The 14439-nt window shown below is 45.4% G+C and overlaps 1 protein-coding gene across 3 annotated transcripts in view; it reads left to right on the forward strand.

The window, feature by feature from the left end:
* Positions 1-14439, forward strand: part of mRpL48 (mitochondrial ribosomal protein L48) — a 74562-nt gene that overhangs the window by 13114 nt on the left and 47009 nt on the right. For all 3 annotated transcript variants that reach the window (XM_067127124.1, XM_067127136.1, XM_067127129.1), the window contains exon 2: positions 10837-10926. In XM_067127124.1, coding sequence (XP_066983225.1) covers positions 10837-10926 — 90 coding nt within the window. The remainder of the gene's footprint in view (positions 1-10836; positions 10927-14439) is intronic.

The raw sequence follows: 14439 nt of genomic DNA on the forward strand, positions 1-14439 counted from the left end.
GTCAGAGCGAAGGGTTTTTCAAAGCAGGCTACGGAAGCTATTTCTAGATGTGGACGTTAGTCTACCAGCCAGGTCTACCAGGCCAAGTGGTCTATTTTCTGCAGGTGGTACAGCAGTAATAATATATCGTCTGCTAAATCCATTGTAACCCAAATAGTGGACTTTCTTCTTTTTCTCGGGACCTCCAAGGGACTCTCTCCATTGAGGAGTGGATTTGGCCTCTAATAAAGACTTGAAGGAATCTGATTAAGTCTTTCGTGCCTCAAAACCTTTTTGGGGCCCTAAGAAGGAACCAAAGGTTTCAGTGAGGCTGCCGTGGTCCTTGCTTGCCGAGGGGGTGCTCGACCAGGTGAATAATCTTGTCTCTGGGCAGGAGAATTTCCTTCTGTCAAACTGCTGGGACAAGCTCCTTCCCTCTTCTCTGCCTCGACAGAAGCGATTTTACATGCCCACAGAGGGGTCCTTGCTGACCAAGCAGGTTGGCCCGGACCTGGTTTGTTTAGACCCAGGTCTCTCACTGCAGCAACTTGTTTTGGAAGGGGTCTCCCTTTTGTAGCAAGAGGCAGCGACCCTGGAGGCTACCTCCATGGTGGTCCTCCAGGCAGTCTCCTGGCTGGACCTGTGGTCTTTCACAGTATCCAATTTGGCTGTTTCCTCAGGTGCTATTGTCCCTGGAGAGGACTCCACCTTTGGGAGACTGTGCCAATCTGGAGGTAGAGCCATCTCCTACCTTGCCCATGAGACGGCAAACCTGGTGCTGAAGAGAAGGGATGCTGTCCTGACTCGAATTGCCAGGTCTGTAGGTCCTGAGTCGGCGTTGACCCTAAGTAATGGTCCACTGCTGGGTTCTGCCACTCTCTTCCTTAGAGAGTTGGTGGATGCTGCACTGGACAAACATCAGGCCAAGGACAACGACTGCCTTATCCATCAGGCAGTGGCTAAGACCTCCAGGTTTTCCTGTGCCACTGCAGCCCAACCTTCAGGTCATGCTAGCACTTCCTCGCCCCCTAATACAACCCAGGCTTCGAAGGGCGCCCCGGGGGAACACCCAGCCTCCTTCTGTCACAAAGTGGCCGCAGTCGCGCCCCTTTCAGCCTGCTTTCCAGTCCAGGAAAGGGCGCAAGGGGAAGAAGAAGAATGGGAAACGCTAGGGGAGGCGTTCCCCTCCAGCTGCTGCCATTTTTTGGGGGGGGTGCCTATCAAGCCATTGGGCAACATGGCAGTGATACAGAGCCAAGACCTGGGTAGTGGATGTCCTTCAGGAGGGATATCTACTCCCGTTCGAGTCTCAGCCACCCCTCACCAACTCTCCGGTCCGTGTCCTAACCTACATTCCTGGTTTGCTGAAGGATATCGCACTCAGGCCATGTTGGGACAGTCCCCAGGTTTTTACAGCCATGTATTTCACTATGTGCTTGCCTCCATCAGGGAGAACAACTTCATGATTACAGTAGACTTGAAGGATACCCATCCATCCGTCCTCCCACAAGTACCTTTGCTTTATCCTCGGGGAGATGGTGTTCCAGTTCAGGGCACTCTGTTTCAGGCTCTTGACCGCTCCTCAGGTGTTCACGCAAGTATTCACCCTGGTGTCAGCTTGGCCCATTCGCATGGGATATGTCTGTTGAGGTATCTTGACTGGCTTGTCCTGGCAAGCTCCCGCTCGCAGTTGCTTCAGGACAGGGATTGGCTCCTCGAGTTTTGCCGCAATCTAGGGACTGTAGTAAATCTCTAGAAGTCCACTCTCACCCCCAAGCAGAGGATAAAGTACCTGAGCATGCTGATAGATGTGGTAGCAGCAAGAGTCTTCTCCTTGGACTCTTGTATCAGCAGGTTCAGGAAGGCAGCACGGCTGTTCCTGTCTTGACGGGAGCAGCCAGCTTGGCAATCGCAAGGCGTCATCGGTCACCTGTCATCCTTGGAGAAGCTTGTCCCTCATGGGCAACTTAACCTCATTCTCTACAGTGTCATCGGTCACCTGTCATCCTTGGAGAAGCTTGTCCCTCATGGGCAACTTAACCTCATTCTCTACAGTGTCATCGGTCACCTGTCATCCTTGGAGAAGCTTGTCCTCATGGGCAACTTAACCTCATTCTCTACAGTGTCATCGGTCACCTGTCATCCTTGAATGAAGCTTGTACTGGTAACCTCATTCTCTACAGTGAAGAATGAAGGAGTACTGGTCCCAGTCTCGTACCCTCAATCCTTTGTCATTCCTCTCTCGGAGGAAGTGAGAAAGGATCTAGACTGATAGCTGGACTACAGGAACCTCTTAATAGGAGTGCAGGCATACTCCCCCTCCGGACGTGCTTCTGTTCTCAGATGCAACGACCAAGGGATGTGGCACACACCTGGAGGAGTTGCTGACTTTTGGAGCGTGGAACCAAGACGACAAGCACCTTTGCATCATTATCCTGGAACTGAAGGTGGCCTTCCTGCCCCTCCAATAGTTTCAGGATTGAGTGATAGGATGCTCTGTGGTGTTGACCACAGTGGTGGCATCTGTCAACAAGCAGGGGTGTCTCGTATCCCTTCCTCTTCACCAGTTGGCAATGCAGGTGCACGAGTGGGCGGTGGCTCACTCGGTAGAGCTGTCAGCCTGATACATTCTAGGCAAGAGGAATGTACTGGCAGACAAGCTCAACCACCAGAATCAGTGAGGTCCATGCAATAGACAAAAGAGTGGATTTTTCCTAAGGGAATGCTGTCTGTTCCTTCTCTGGGATTTCTAGCCAAGGAGGAGTCCATTTCCAATCTGTGGCCTCGTTCCTTTGCAATTAAAAGTTTGACTGAGATTGTAGGCCCAAATGAGGAAGAGAGAGTACAGTATTGTGTCCTGTGAGAGCTCTAACGTTTTATCTTCATAGAACAAAGGCGATTCGTGGTCCTTCAAATGCCTTATGGTGTTCTGTATCCTTCTCGGCGACTTTCAAAGAATGCCCTGGCATTTGTCCTTAGGGACCTCATCTCAGAAGCCCATTCTGTGGTTGAAGATGAGCTTTTTCCATTGTGTAAAGTGAAGGCTTATGAAATTAGAGCTGTAGCCACTTCATTGGCATTAAGGGCAATTTGTCTCTCGCATCTATATTGCAAGCAACTTTTTGGGAATGTAAGTTGCTCTTTGCAGCACATTATTTGAAGGAAATTGAAACAGTTTATGATGATTGCAGTACTTTGGGTCCATTTTTGGTGGCTGGCGTGGTGTTTGGGGAAGAAGCGTAGGAAGCGTTCCTTCCTTCCTTTCTTTCCTTGCCTGGATTTGAGGTTGTTGAATTTTTTAAGGGAGCTGGGGGTTACAGTGTACTGGAGTGCCCTCCAGTCCTTCATGGATGGGCAGTGGTTTTTTTTTAACTTTTTACGGTATTAGGTGATGTTTATTTCATTATCGTATTTTCTGTGCTGTGCCCTGAGCAGGGGCAACGTTATCACCTTTGTCAGCAGTTGGAATCATCCTTGCTACAAGGTACCCACTAATATAGTAGATGAGCCTCTGGTATACCGCTACACCACTATACAATAAGGAGAGTGCCAACAGAGGCAGTACTTTCCTGCAGCAGCTCCCTTATCCGATAAGGAAATAACAGGCATTTTTAATGCTAGTAATCTTTTTCTATTCTCAAATTCATTACCAATACTAATGTTTTGGGGTAGATTTGTTCATGCATCCCACCTCCTGTCAATGTGAGAATCAGCAATAATTACTTATATAAAAATGACATTTTTATGATAAAATAAAGTTTTTTATACAACTTACTTAAGTAGTTACATATTGCCGTCCCCTCCTCCTCACATATTCAAATTATGGCATCAACAAAGTGAATCCTTTTGCCAAAGGTGATCCCTCTACCCTCTCTATGGGCGTATCGGGAACCTAGCCAAACAAAACACTTCAAAGTTTTTGCCGTGCTGTACTATGGTTCTGCTGCTGAGTTGGTATTTCTCAGGTGCCTGAACTTCTAATTCCTTTTTGGTGAAGTACTCGGTTTGTTGTTTTTGCTGGCGCTAGTTATTGCTTGAGAGTTATTATTAGTTGGACTATTATGTCTGATTCTGGTTCTAGTGGTATCCGGTTTTGCAGCAAAGGCTGCAAAACCAGGCTTTTTAGTTAGTGGTTAGTATTAGATCCGCACACTTCGTGCTTTTCATGCAGGGGCAAAAATGTTCTGCTGATTTGACTTGTTATGAGTGTGAACTTCTAACTTTGTCTGACTGGAGTGCTTTGGGGAAGTACATGAAGAAGCTAGAAAGAGATAGGATTAGGAAGGCATTCTTCTAGGTCTTGCAGGTCAGGAGGTAGTCAAGAGGTTTTTGTAAACCTATTATTCCTGCTCCCCTGTAGTTCCTGTATTTTACCTTCCCCGGACAGTCCCGTTTCTCCCAATCCTGATACCGTGTCAGTCCTTAATGCGTTTATGTCTTCCATGCAGAAAATGGGGGACAATTTGTCTGTTAGTAGACCGCAGTGATAATGCCAGTGTTGTGCCTTGTGTAAGTGTTGTGGAGGAGGTAGTTTCTCGGCCCATTCACGCTCCCAGGTCTAGGCTACCCTGTCATTGCTCCCAGGTTCCAGGGAGAAGGCATACAAAACCGAAAGCTAAAAGGAGGTGAGTGGGACCTGCTGAAGAGCAGTTGCCCCTCAAGCAGTCCTGTTGCCGCTTCCCAGGCTGCTGGCCCTCACCACCTGTAAAAGGTGAGGAGCGGAGAGTGTCCAGTGGTGGATCCAGTTGGAGTTCCTCCCGCCTAGAGGTTTTTTCGACTCTTCAGAGACCTTTGAAGAGGTCTCGTCTGCTTTCTCCATTGAAGATTCCTAAGAAGAAGGCTCTTCTGGAGGATCCTTCCCCCTCCTGTAGCTTTTGGGCAGAGGGGGAAGGCTTTCACACTAGTCGGACAGTCCGTCTCATTCAGTATAGTTTGTTCATGGATCCTCCTGTCAGACGATTACATCTGATAGGCCTGCTCCTTTGGCGCCAGCGACTCCTGTGACTCCTGTTCCTGTGGCGCCTGCTCCAGCATTCGATGGACCTCAACAGCTTGTGATTGACGGAATTAACGCGCCCGTTTGGACTCGATTTTACAACTTTTGTCTAAAAATCAAGTCTCTTCTTTGGCTCCTCCTACGATGCCAGCGGCGCCACCACATTGAGTCGTTCTATCGCTTTTGGTTTTTGACTTTGCGCCCCGTTGGCGCCACCTTTGGCTGCTGTGTTTATGATTGCGCCTCCTTTGGCGCTCCTTGAATGATGTCCAGTGGCGTTCTGCTAGGCGACGACTATGTCTGCCGCTCGGTGAGCAAGGTGAGGCTACCTGCGCCTTCATTGGCGCCTCACCTGTCGTTGTGGTAACGGCGGCTCCGTATGTTTGGCGCCAATGATCGTTGCTGTATCAACTGCGCCTCCTTTGGCGCCTCCGATGGCTCCTCAACAGGCTCAATCTCTTTTCGGTGACACAGCAAGAATATGTCACTAGCCTTCCAGCCCAGGAGTGTAACTCAAGTCTCAGTTCAAGGAGACTTGGATGAAGATGTTGTCCAGCTGGACTTATCCCCAATTTCTGACGAACTCCTCTTGGCTTAGAGGAGCAGTGTAAGGAGGAGAAGTCTCCGAACAACTCTCTTCCTACAAGAAGCTCTTGAAGTTCTTTATTGAGAACTTCCTGATTCAGTCGCCTAGTGCTCCTCCGTCTCCTGGGTCCCAGTACAAGAGGGACAAGGCTTCTGTTTCTTCTTCGGACTTTACCAAACTTGTCCTGTCCGTCTCAGGGAGAAGAAAGGCCTTAAGAAGATGGATGCTTGGCTTCCGAGAAGAGGGAAATTGGAAAGAACGTCTTCTGTCTTCCCCCCTCCTCGATCGTTCCTTCCGTAACCGGAGTTGGTATGAGACTGGGAAATGTTTTCCCTGGGTGTGGCTGCCTCCGCTGAAGAGGACTTCTCCAGTCTCATGGATGCCAGTAGGAGGACCGCACTTAATTTGAAGGTCTTCTTTACGTCCTCCGAACTGGATCAAGTTTTCAAGAGCGTATTTCGGGACTCTTGAAATTGTGAGCTTCCTGGACTGGGCTGACGGCCTTAGCCAGGAAGATTAAGGATTTTAATCTTCCTTCCGAGCTCTTGGATGATGTGGTAGGAGTAGTGGATTGCATGGATAGGGCATCTGCGAGATAGTGCAGCCAGAACTGGCCTCTTTATTTACGACAGGGTTCTCAAAAAGAGGCAACTTTGGTGCTCCTTCCTAGCAAAAGGTGTTTCTTCAAGCCAGAAGTCGGCTCTCTTGTTTTCTCCTTTAAACAAGGCTCATCTGTTTCGCAAGAGTTAGTTGCTGCAATTTCCCAGGCATTAGCCCAGAAGTCAACCCAGGATCTTTTGTCGCAGTCTGCCAAGAAAGCGCAAGAGACCTGTGCTTTCATTAGCTGCTTTGTCGGTGTTTCGCCCCCGCTTCTCGTATGGACAGTATAAAGGAAGACCCTCTAAACGTGTTTTTGGCAGGGCCAGAGGAAAAGGCAAAGCCACGCCTAGAACCTCGCGGCCCCAGAGAAGAAATGAACCTTTTGTCCTCCATTCAGCTGTAGGAGCCAGACTGCAAAGGTTCTGGCAAGGGGCAACAGATCTCGGCAGACCCTTGGATCGATCCAAGTTTTTAAAAGAAGGATATGCCATCCCCTTCCTTTCCAAACCTCCTTTAGTGGAGGCTCCAGTTTCTTTACAGGCGGTTTTGACAACTCCTGCTGAAACTAGACTTCCCTTCGCCAGAAGTCCGAGCCATGCTGGAGAAGGAAGCGATAGAACAGCTTCATGCCCCTCTATCTCCAGGTTTCTACAATCGTCTGTTCCTGGTTAGTTTTAAAGCATCAGGGGATGGAGACCCGTCCTGGACGTGGTGCGTTGAATGTCTTCATTCAGAAGACAAAATTCTCCATGGAGACAACTCAGTCAAGGTCTTGGCGTCTTTACATCAGGGGATTGGATGGTTTCGATGAGACCTCCAAGACGCTTATTTTCACGTCCCGATACATCCAGCTTCAAGGAAGTTTCCTGAGGTTCGTCTTCGAGGACAGGTTTATCAGTTCCGTTCCTCTGCTTCGGTCTGTCGACAGCCCCTGCAAGGGTTTTCACAAGGATCCTGTTGTCAGTAGCCAACATCTTCACCTGGAAGGAATTGAGTTTTCCATGTACCTCGACGATTGGCTGCTCAAAGCTGCTTCGAGGGAGAGCTGTTTGGAGGACCTATCAAAGACTCTTCAATTAACGATAAGTCTCTAGGCCTCATTATCAACGAGAAGAAGTCTTGCCTTACTCCCAGTCAGCAGATTGTCTATTTGGGAGTGAGTCTGGACTCTCAGACTTTTCAGGCTTTTCTGTCCAACCAACGGATAGCCTCATGCCTGCAGAAGATTGTTTGACTTTCTGCAGAGGAAGATTTGTTCCCCAGCGAATCAATGGATGAGCCTCAGTGGGAACCTTAACTTCAGTGGAGAAGTTTGTAAAACTGGGGGCTTAAACCTGAGACCACTGCAGTTTTACCTGCAAGAGAAGTGGCCCAGAAGAAACAGTTCCCGGACTCCTTCACATTCGCCATTTCGGAAAAGATAAAGGAGTGCAGCCGTGGTGGAGGTCAGAAGGAAGACTGTCACAAGGACTTCCTCTTCAGCTTCGAACCCAGACCTAACTCTTTTTTCCGACGCCTCGGACAAGGGCTGGGGAGCGACTATGGGGACAAAAGAAGTTTCGGGCCAGTGGCAAAGAGAAGAGAGAAACTGGCATATCAAGAAAAGAACTAAAAGCGGTTCACTTAGCCCTGTTAGCCTTTCAAAAAGAAGTGGAAGGCAAATGCGTCTTGGTCCAGGCGGACAAACACGACCGCTCTGGCATACTTTTGAAACAGGGGCACTCAAAGTGGTCCTCTACGAGACCTCGAGGAGCTTCTAGTTTGGACGGAGGAGATCGGGACCAGACTAGTAACGAGATTTATTCAAGGGGAGAAAAATGTAGCAGCGGACCTTCTCAGCAGAAAGAACCAGGTCCTATCCAACGAGTGGACTTTACATCCCCTAGTTGCAAGGAGCTTTGGAAGATATGGGGACGATTTGCTCATAGATCTTTTGCAACCGACAAAACGACTTCCGGCTGCCCCTTTACTGCTCTCCAGTTCCAGACAACAAAGCGGTTTTCTGGGGATGCAATGTTCATGGACTGGTCGGACCTGACCTCATGCCTTTCCCATGTTCAAGATCCTGAGCGGCAGGTGGTAATCTCGAAGTTCTCAAGCCATCGAAACGTAGAGGATGACTCTGGTGGCTCCATTCTGGCCGTCCAGGAGTGGTTCCCGGACCTTCTAAACCTACTGTCAGACTTTCCGAGACTTCTGCCAGAGAGACCAGATTTACTCAGACAGCCGCATCTTTCAGAGGTTCCACCAAAACTTGTCCGCTCTTCATCCCCTGCAGACTGTCAGGAGACTCATCAGAAAGAGGCTTTTCAAGAGAGGAAGGAAGCTATCTCGGCCAAGAAGAGAATGGACAATGTTTGCTGAAGTGGACACAGTTTAGGTCCTGTGTCGAAGAGAAGGCGTGTCTTCTTCTGGGAAGTCTATAGCCCAGATGGCCGATTTTTCTTGTTCCTCCACAGAAGAGAAAAAGCTTGCTGTACCTACCATTAAAGGGTCATAGAGCCATGTTAGGTGGTCTTTCGACATAGGGGTCTTGAAGTGTCTTTGAGTCAAGACCTTTCAGATCTGATTAGATCATTTAATACGTCAAAGAGAGACCAGAAGAGACCAGTGGCGTGGAATCTTGAGGCAGTGCTGAGATGGGAACAGGTCTCAGTCCTTTGAACCGATGGCGAATATCTCCTTGAAGGATCTCACGAAAAGACTCTTTTTTTGGTAGCTCTGGCTACGTGCCAGGAGAGTAAGTGAGCTACATGCGATTGACAAGAGACAGGCTTTGCTAAGGGGAAGGCAGTATGTATGTCTACTCTTGGTTTCTTAGCCAAGAAAGAAGATCCTAGACCTTGGCCAGAGAGTTTGAAATTAAGGACCTTTCCCAATTGGTCGGTCCCGAGAAGAACCCGAAAGGTACCTCTGCCCTGTGAGAGCATCAAGTTCTACGTTCAGAGAATGGAAGCTCAGAGGTCCCAATGACCACCTCTGGTGCTCGGTTAGAGATCCAGTGAGGCCTCTCTCTAAGAATGCCCTTTCTTTCTTTTTGAGAAGCCTGATAAAAGAAGCTCATGAGCAGTGTGCTGACTCGGAGATGAGTATTCTAAGGTAAAAGCCAGATCTGAGATTAGAGCGGTTTCGACTTCTGTAGCCTTTAGCAGAAACTTATCTGTGAAGGACTTGGTTAAGTCCACTTTTGGAGATGCAAGTCAGTGTTTGCATCGCATTATTTAGTGGCCGTGCAAACTGTTTTTCAAGAGTGCAGTACGCTGGGGCCCTTTATTGACACTGACACGGTGTTGGGGAGGGTGAAAAGGCAGTCCCCATTAACTAACATTTTCACCTTGGTGTTGGGGTTGTTGTTTTTGAAGGTTGCCTGGAGATACATGATGTGTTAGTATCTTCCAGTTTTTAATCTTTGGTATTGGTTTTATGGTAATGTTAGGTGATCCCGTTTTGTTATTCAGTTGTACTGCGCCTGATCAAGGGCATCAGACTTGTCCGCACGCAGATGTTCTCTCACGGCAGGTACTGTTTTTTTATTGTGTCCTCAAACACGGATCCCTTATATCCTCTCGGCACAATATAAAGGCCAGCAGACTATTAGAGGCAGTAACCACTGAGTCAGCTACCTTTAAAGGTAAGGAACCTATGTCTAACTTGTTGCAAGTAGATAATTCCAAGAATTTTATTAGATCCTTTGCCCCACCTCCTCAAGGTGCCAATCAGCTATATGGTCCGGGTAAGTTGTATAAGTGAAAATGAAATTTTTATGATAAAATAACGTTTCACTTATACTTACCCGGTAGTTACTATAATCATAACCCTCCCTCCTCCCCTCACCTGGGCAGTTGGGCAAAAACTTATGAAGTGTTCTTGGGACGGTTCCCGAGGCCCGATAGAGGGCTTTAGGGGTAGAGGATCACCTTTTAACGATAGCGCTAAGTCCAAATTTGAATACTGCCAAAATCAAAGAAAAGCTATATGTAACTACCGGGTAAGTATAAGTGAAACGTTATTTTATCATAAAAATTTCATTTTTTTATATTCTTACCAAGAATTACATGATTGAGCCCTCCCTCCTCCCCTCTCACATGAACATTATGGCATCAACAAAGTGAATCCTTTTGCCAGTTGTTCCTCTCTTACAATCTGTGGGCGGGGTTAGTCACCTAGCCAAACAAAATATAAAATTGTGCTATACTGTACTATAAAGTATGAGTTGGCCCCAGGGTGCCTGATTGTGTAGGTTATTTGCCAGTCTTTGTTGCCCAGCAGATTTCATTACTTACCAGAATCAGTTGACCCTCGAGCTATCTGGTAAGTTGAGGTGGTAACTTATAGCAGAAGTAAAACTGGAAACTTTTTTAGTTAGTGGTAATTATTTGTAATGTTTGTACATTATACTGTACAGTGGTAATTATTTGTAATGTTTGTACGTTATACTGTACAGTGTTATGAGGTAGTTTCATCATCATTCTTGATTCAGTGTTTTACTTTGCCTTAAGTGATGTGGTGTTTAACTTACATCCCAGTCATTTTACTGTGTTGTATGCAGTTCAGTATTAGTATCAGTGGTGATTACTTTACCATGTTATTGCTTTTCCTTTGTTTTTCCTTTATTATTCTGCAAATGCTTTTGCTATATGTTGCTCAAGTCCTGTGATTGTTCCATTTGTTTCAGGCAACACCAAGGGTCTCTTGTTTGGCCAGTCGACTCTTGTCTGTTACTCAGCGATGCAGTTCAAGCCAGTTTGATCCTCCGTATTTAGATGTGAGTAATATGTTTAATCCCATTTTACATTTTAAAATTAGTCTACCCAGACCATTGAGTAAAAAATGTTCTCTCTTTCTATATATATACAAAACCTTAGCTAACTAGAGCTTTTCTTGGGCATTCTGAAGAGCAGATCATTCAAAATATTTTGAAGGGCAAACTATCCAAAATATTTTGGATTTTCTTTCCTGTATAACCTGAGTGTGTTTAATATTTATCCAGTGGTGCTGCATTTAGGTTCATTGTGATTTATTTCCACCCTTCAGATGGCTATAGCAGAGTCTACCTAGCTTTGCAGCTAAGCCCCGCCCACTGCACGCCAGTGATTGGCTAGCTCTCGGAGGGGGAATGATGTCACACTAGTTAACAGTCCAAATGATTACCAGTATAGATTTGACTCCGTTCGGTAATATTGCGTTTCGTGCATGAATCATGTCACCACAGATATGAATTCCCGGTGTTGTGAAATATAAAGTTGATATCTCTGATAAAAGATAAGTTATATATCATTATGAAGATCTTGGATCATTTTGTATGTGCATCATTTTTTTTTATCATGCAGCCTAAATACGCAAGCATCTTGCTTTTTTTTTTTTTTAAATTGGTGTTGGCCTTAATAAGCAGTCCCACATAGACCACATTAACTGAAATGAAGCATAGATTTATGCAGCCATGTCAAAAGTTAATCATTGAGAGATTAGGCCTACATGTCAATTTCTTATATTTTGAGTCAATGACAGGGCATAGACCTACATGTCAATTTCTTATATTTTGAGGCAATGACAGGGCATAGGCGTACACAACAAATTCTTATATTTTGGGACAATGACAGGGCATGGGCCTACATGGCAATTTCTTATCACAAATAATTTTCTTCGTCGGAAATAGATAGATTTGAATTAATTTGGTAGTTTCAACTCCACGATATGTAATGTACTGTATATGCATAAGTGGAATGTACACGTAGAAGCAAGTGCACATACACATACATACGTGAATGGCCCTAGTAATTGTAACGCCATTTATACCAGAGAATAAAAGCAAAACTTGCAGATACATAGCCAACGGCACACGCACATCAATTGTAGAACTGTCTCAGCCTTACACACAACTGTCAAACTGCTCTCAGTGAACTATATATTGAAAATATGTTTACAAAAACGATAACATATGATATTACTATGATGAGTAAATATAAGGCTGCCATAGCATTTCTATGAAAATGAAGGCTATGGTAGGAAGGCATCATAAGATACTTAACAAAATAAGAAAAAAAGAAATGATACCTGAAAAAGTTATGTATGAGATGATCCAAACCAGTCTGTGAGTAGCCCATGAATCACTTGATTTTGGGGGCATTCCTGTAGATTACCCTGTTGGACAAAAGAACAAAAGGATACATGAGTCAGGAAATTCTCTCTCTCTCTCTCTCTCTCTCTCTCTCTCTCTCTCTCTCTCTCTCTCTCTCTCTCTCTCTCTCTCTCTCTCTCTCTCTCTCTCTCTCTCTGCAGGAGAATATTCTAGTGTAGACTGTATTCATAAAGTTCTCGATTAATTAAAACAAATTACTAAATTTCAATTAACCAGATTAGACAGATAATTCTTTATACCATTATTTTGTGAATAGTGCTATGTTTATTCTGCAATAACCACCAAAGAACCACAATAAAATGGCTGAATATAAGATAGGCACATAATCCAAACGTCATAAAGACATTGGACATTGCAGGTTATGTCATTTTTTATAATCATGTTACTCGAAGGGAGATAATGTCATTAAGAATATTCTCGGCAAATTACATCCAATATGACTCGTATAGCGTATCATACTGTCACTTTAAGTTAAACATAGGCATATTTAGTTTTGTAGAGTGCAATCACTGCATGTCATCCCTCCGAATGTGTAAATGATTGCAGTGAGATCAATTTTATTACTATTAAAACAAAAAAAAAAATTCTTGTGATGTAACCAGTTGGTGGGGCTCAGCTGCAAAGCTAGGTGGACTTTGTTATAGTATTGAGCGTTACGTTTGTTACAACAGAAAACCCATTACTTTAAGTTAACATTTTCTTCAGTAGCAGTTGTCTAAACACACCCCAGAAGAATATCCTTCTGCTCCACATACTAAGTTATGCAGATGTCCTCTGTACTTAGTGGAATAATCTGCCAGGTAGGCTTGGGTCCAGTTGGAAAGAAAACTTGTTGCACACAATTGATAGTTGTCAACCTCATAAGGAACCTGTGCTCTTTATCAGTGCATTCTTTTAATTTTATATAAGTGACTTACCAAGCAATTACATAGCTACTAGCTTTCTACACGGCAGTCTAATGAAATTCAAATTTCGCAGTTGCACTGCCCTCAGTAGTGTAGGTGACAGGGTCCTGCCCACTTTCAAGGCTGATAGGTACAACTCAACATAGAGCTTCAATTTGTTTTCTGCTGGCTCCTGATTAATGTCAATATTGTTGTGCAGTCGCTGCTTCATCTTTTTTGGATTTTGTGTCCTGTATTTTTGGTGAAGTATTTTCTAATTTTTTTTGTGGTGGCGTTTTGTATCTTGGTAATATCGTTAGTTAACTTTATTTCTAAGATAGACAAATATGTCAGACTCCAGCACTTCAAGCATTTGTTATTGCATTTAGTGGTGTAAAATTAGACTTGTTAAAGTGGCGTACGATTTGCACACTTAAGTGTGGCAAGTGTAGGGGCCAGGACTGTAGCAGAGAGCTTACATGTCCAGAGTGTCAGGATTGGGAAGATAGTTATGGGAAGACCTTGAAATCCCATCTGGGCAACTTATACTGGGATAGGAAAATGAAGATGGCCCTTAGAGCTGAAAGTAGAGCTAGTCATGAGATTCCTTCTTTCCTGATATGGTAGAAGCTAGCTCTGTTTCTTCTCCATTGATTCATGTTATGTCTCCCATCCTTAGCCCTCCTATACATGTACCCCACATTTCTTTACCAGGTTCCCATGCTTCTGATCCTAACGCTGTTGCCAGTCTTGAAGAAAATTCTTAGCCAATACTGTTATGAAATTAACTTCCTCTTTCAGGGATTTTGTGTTAAAAACTGTACCAAGTGTTAGTATTGCACCCAGTGACAGTGTTGAGGAGGTGGTTGTCCTTCCCCTGGTGCGCCTAGACGAAGGTCACTTGTCCTGCTCCCCTGCACCGGGAGAAGACACACCAGAGGTTCAAGGGAGGCCAGTGGGGTTTGTCCACTGGCAGTCGCCCCCTCCATCGAGCCTGTTGCACAGTCCCAGGCAACAACAGAGCGCCACTGACAAGGTGTCATGTTCAGTGCTTCTCGTCTGTTGTCGGATTTGGAAGACTGCCGGATGCGAGGCGTCAACGGCATCGATCTTCTGTCTCTCAGACTTTGAAAAGACAATTCAATGTGGCAGACAGCTCTCCTCCTTAAGTCAAGAGATATAAGGAGACTAGTGTTAGTCAGCCTTCTTGTAGTTTCATCGTTTCTCCACTACCGCTTCTTCTGCTCATCATCAT

The sequence above is a fragment of the Macrobrachium rosenbergii genome, chromosome 3 (genome assembly GCF_040412425.1).
Source record: "Macrobrachium rosenbergii isolate ZJJX-2024 chromosome 3, ASM4041242v1, whole genome shotgun sequence".
NCBI lineage: Eukaryota > Metazoa > Arthropoda > Malacostraca > Decapoda > Palaemonidae > Macrobrachium > Macrobrachium rosenbergii.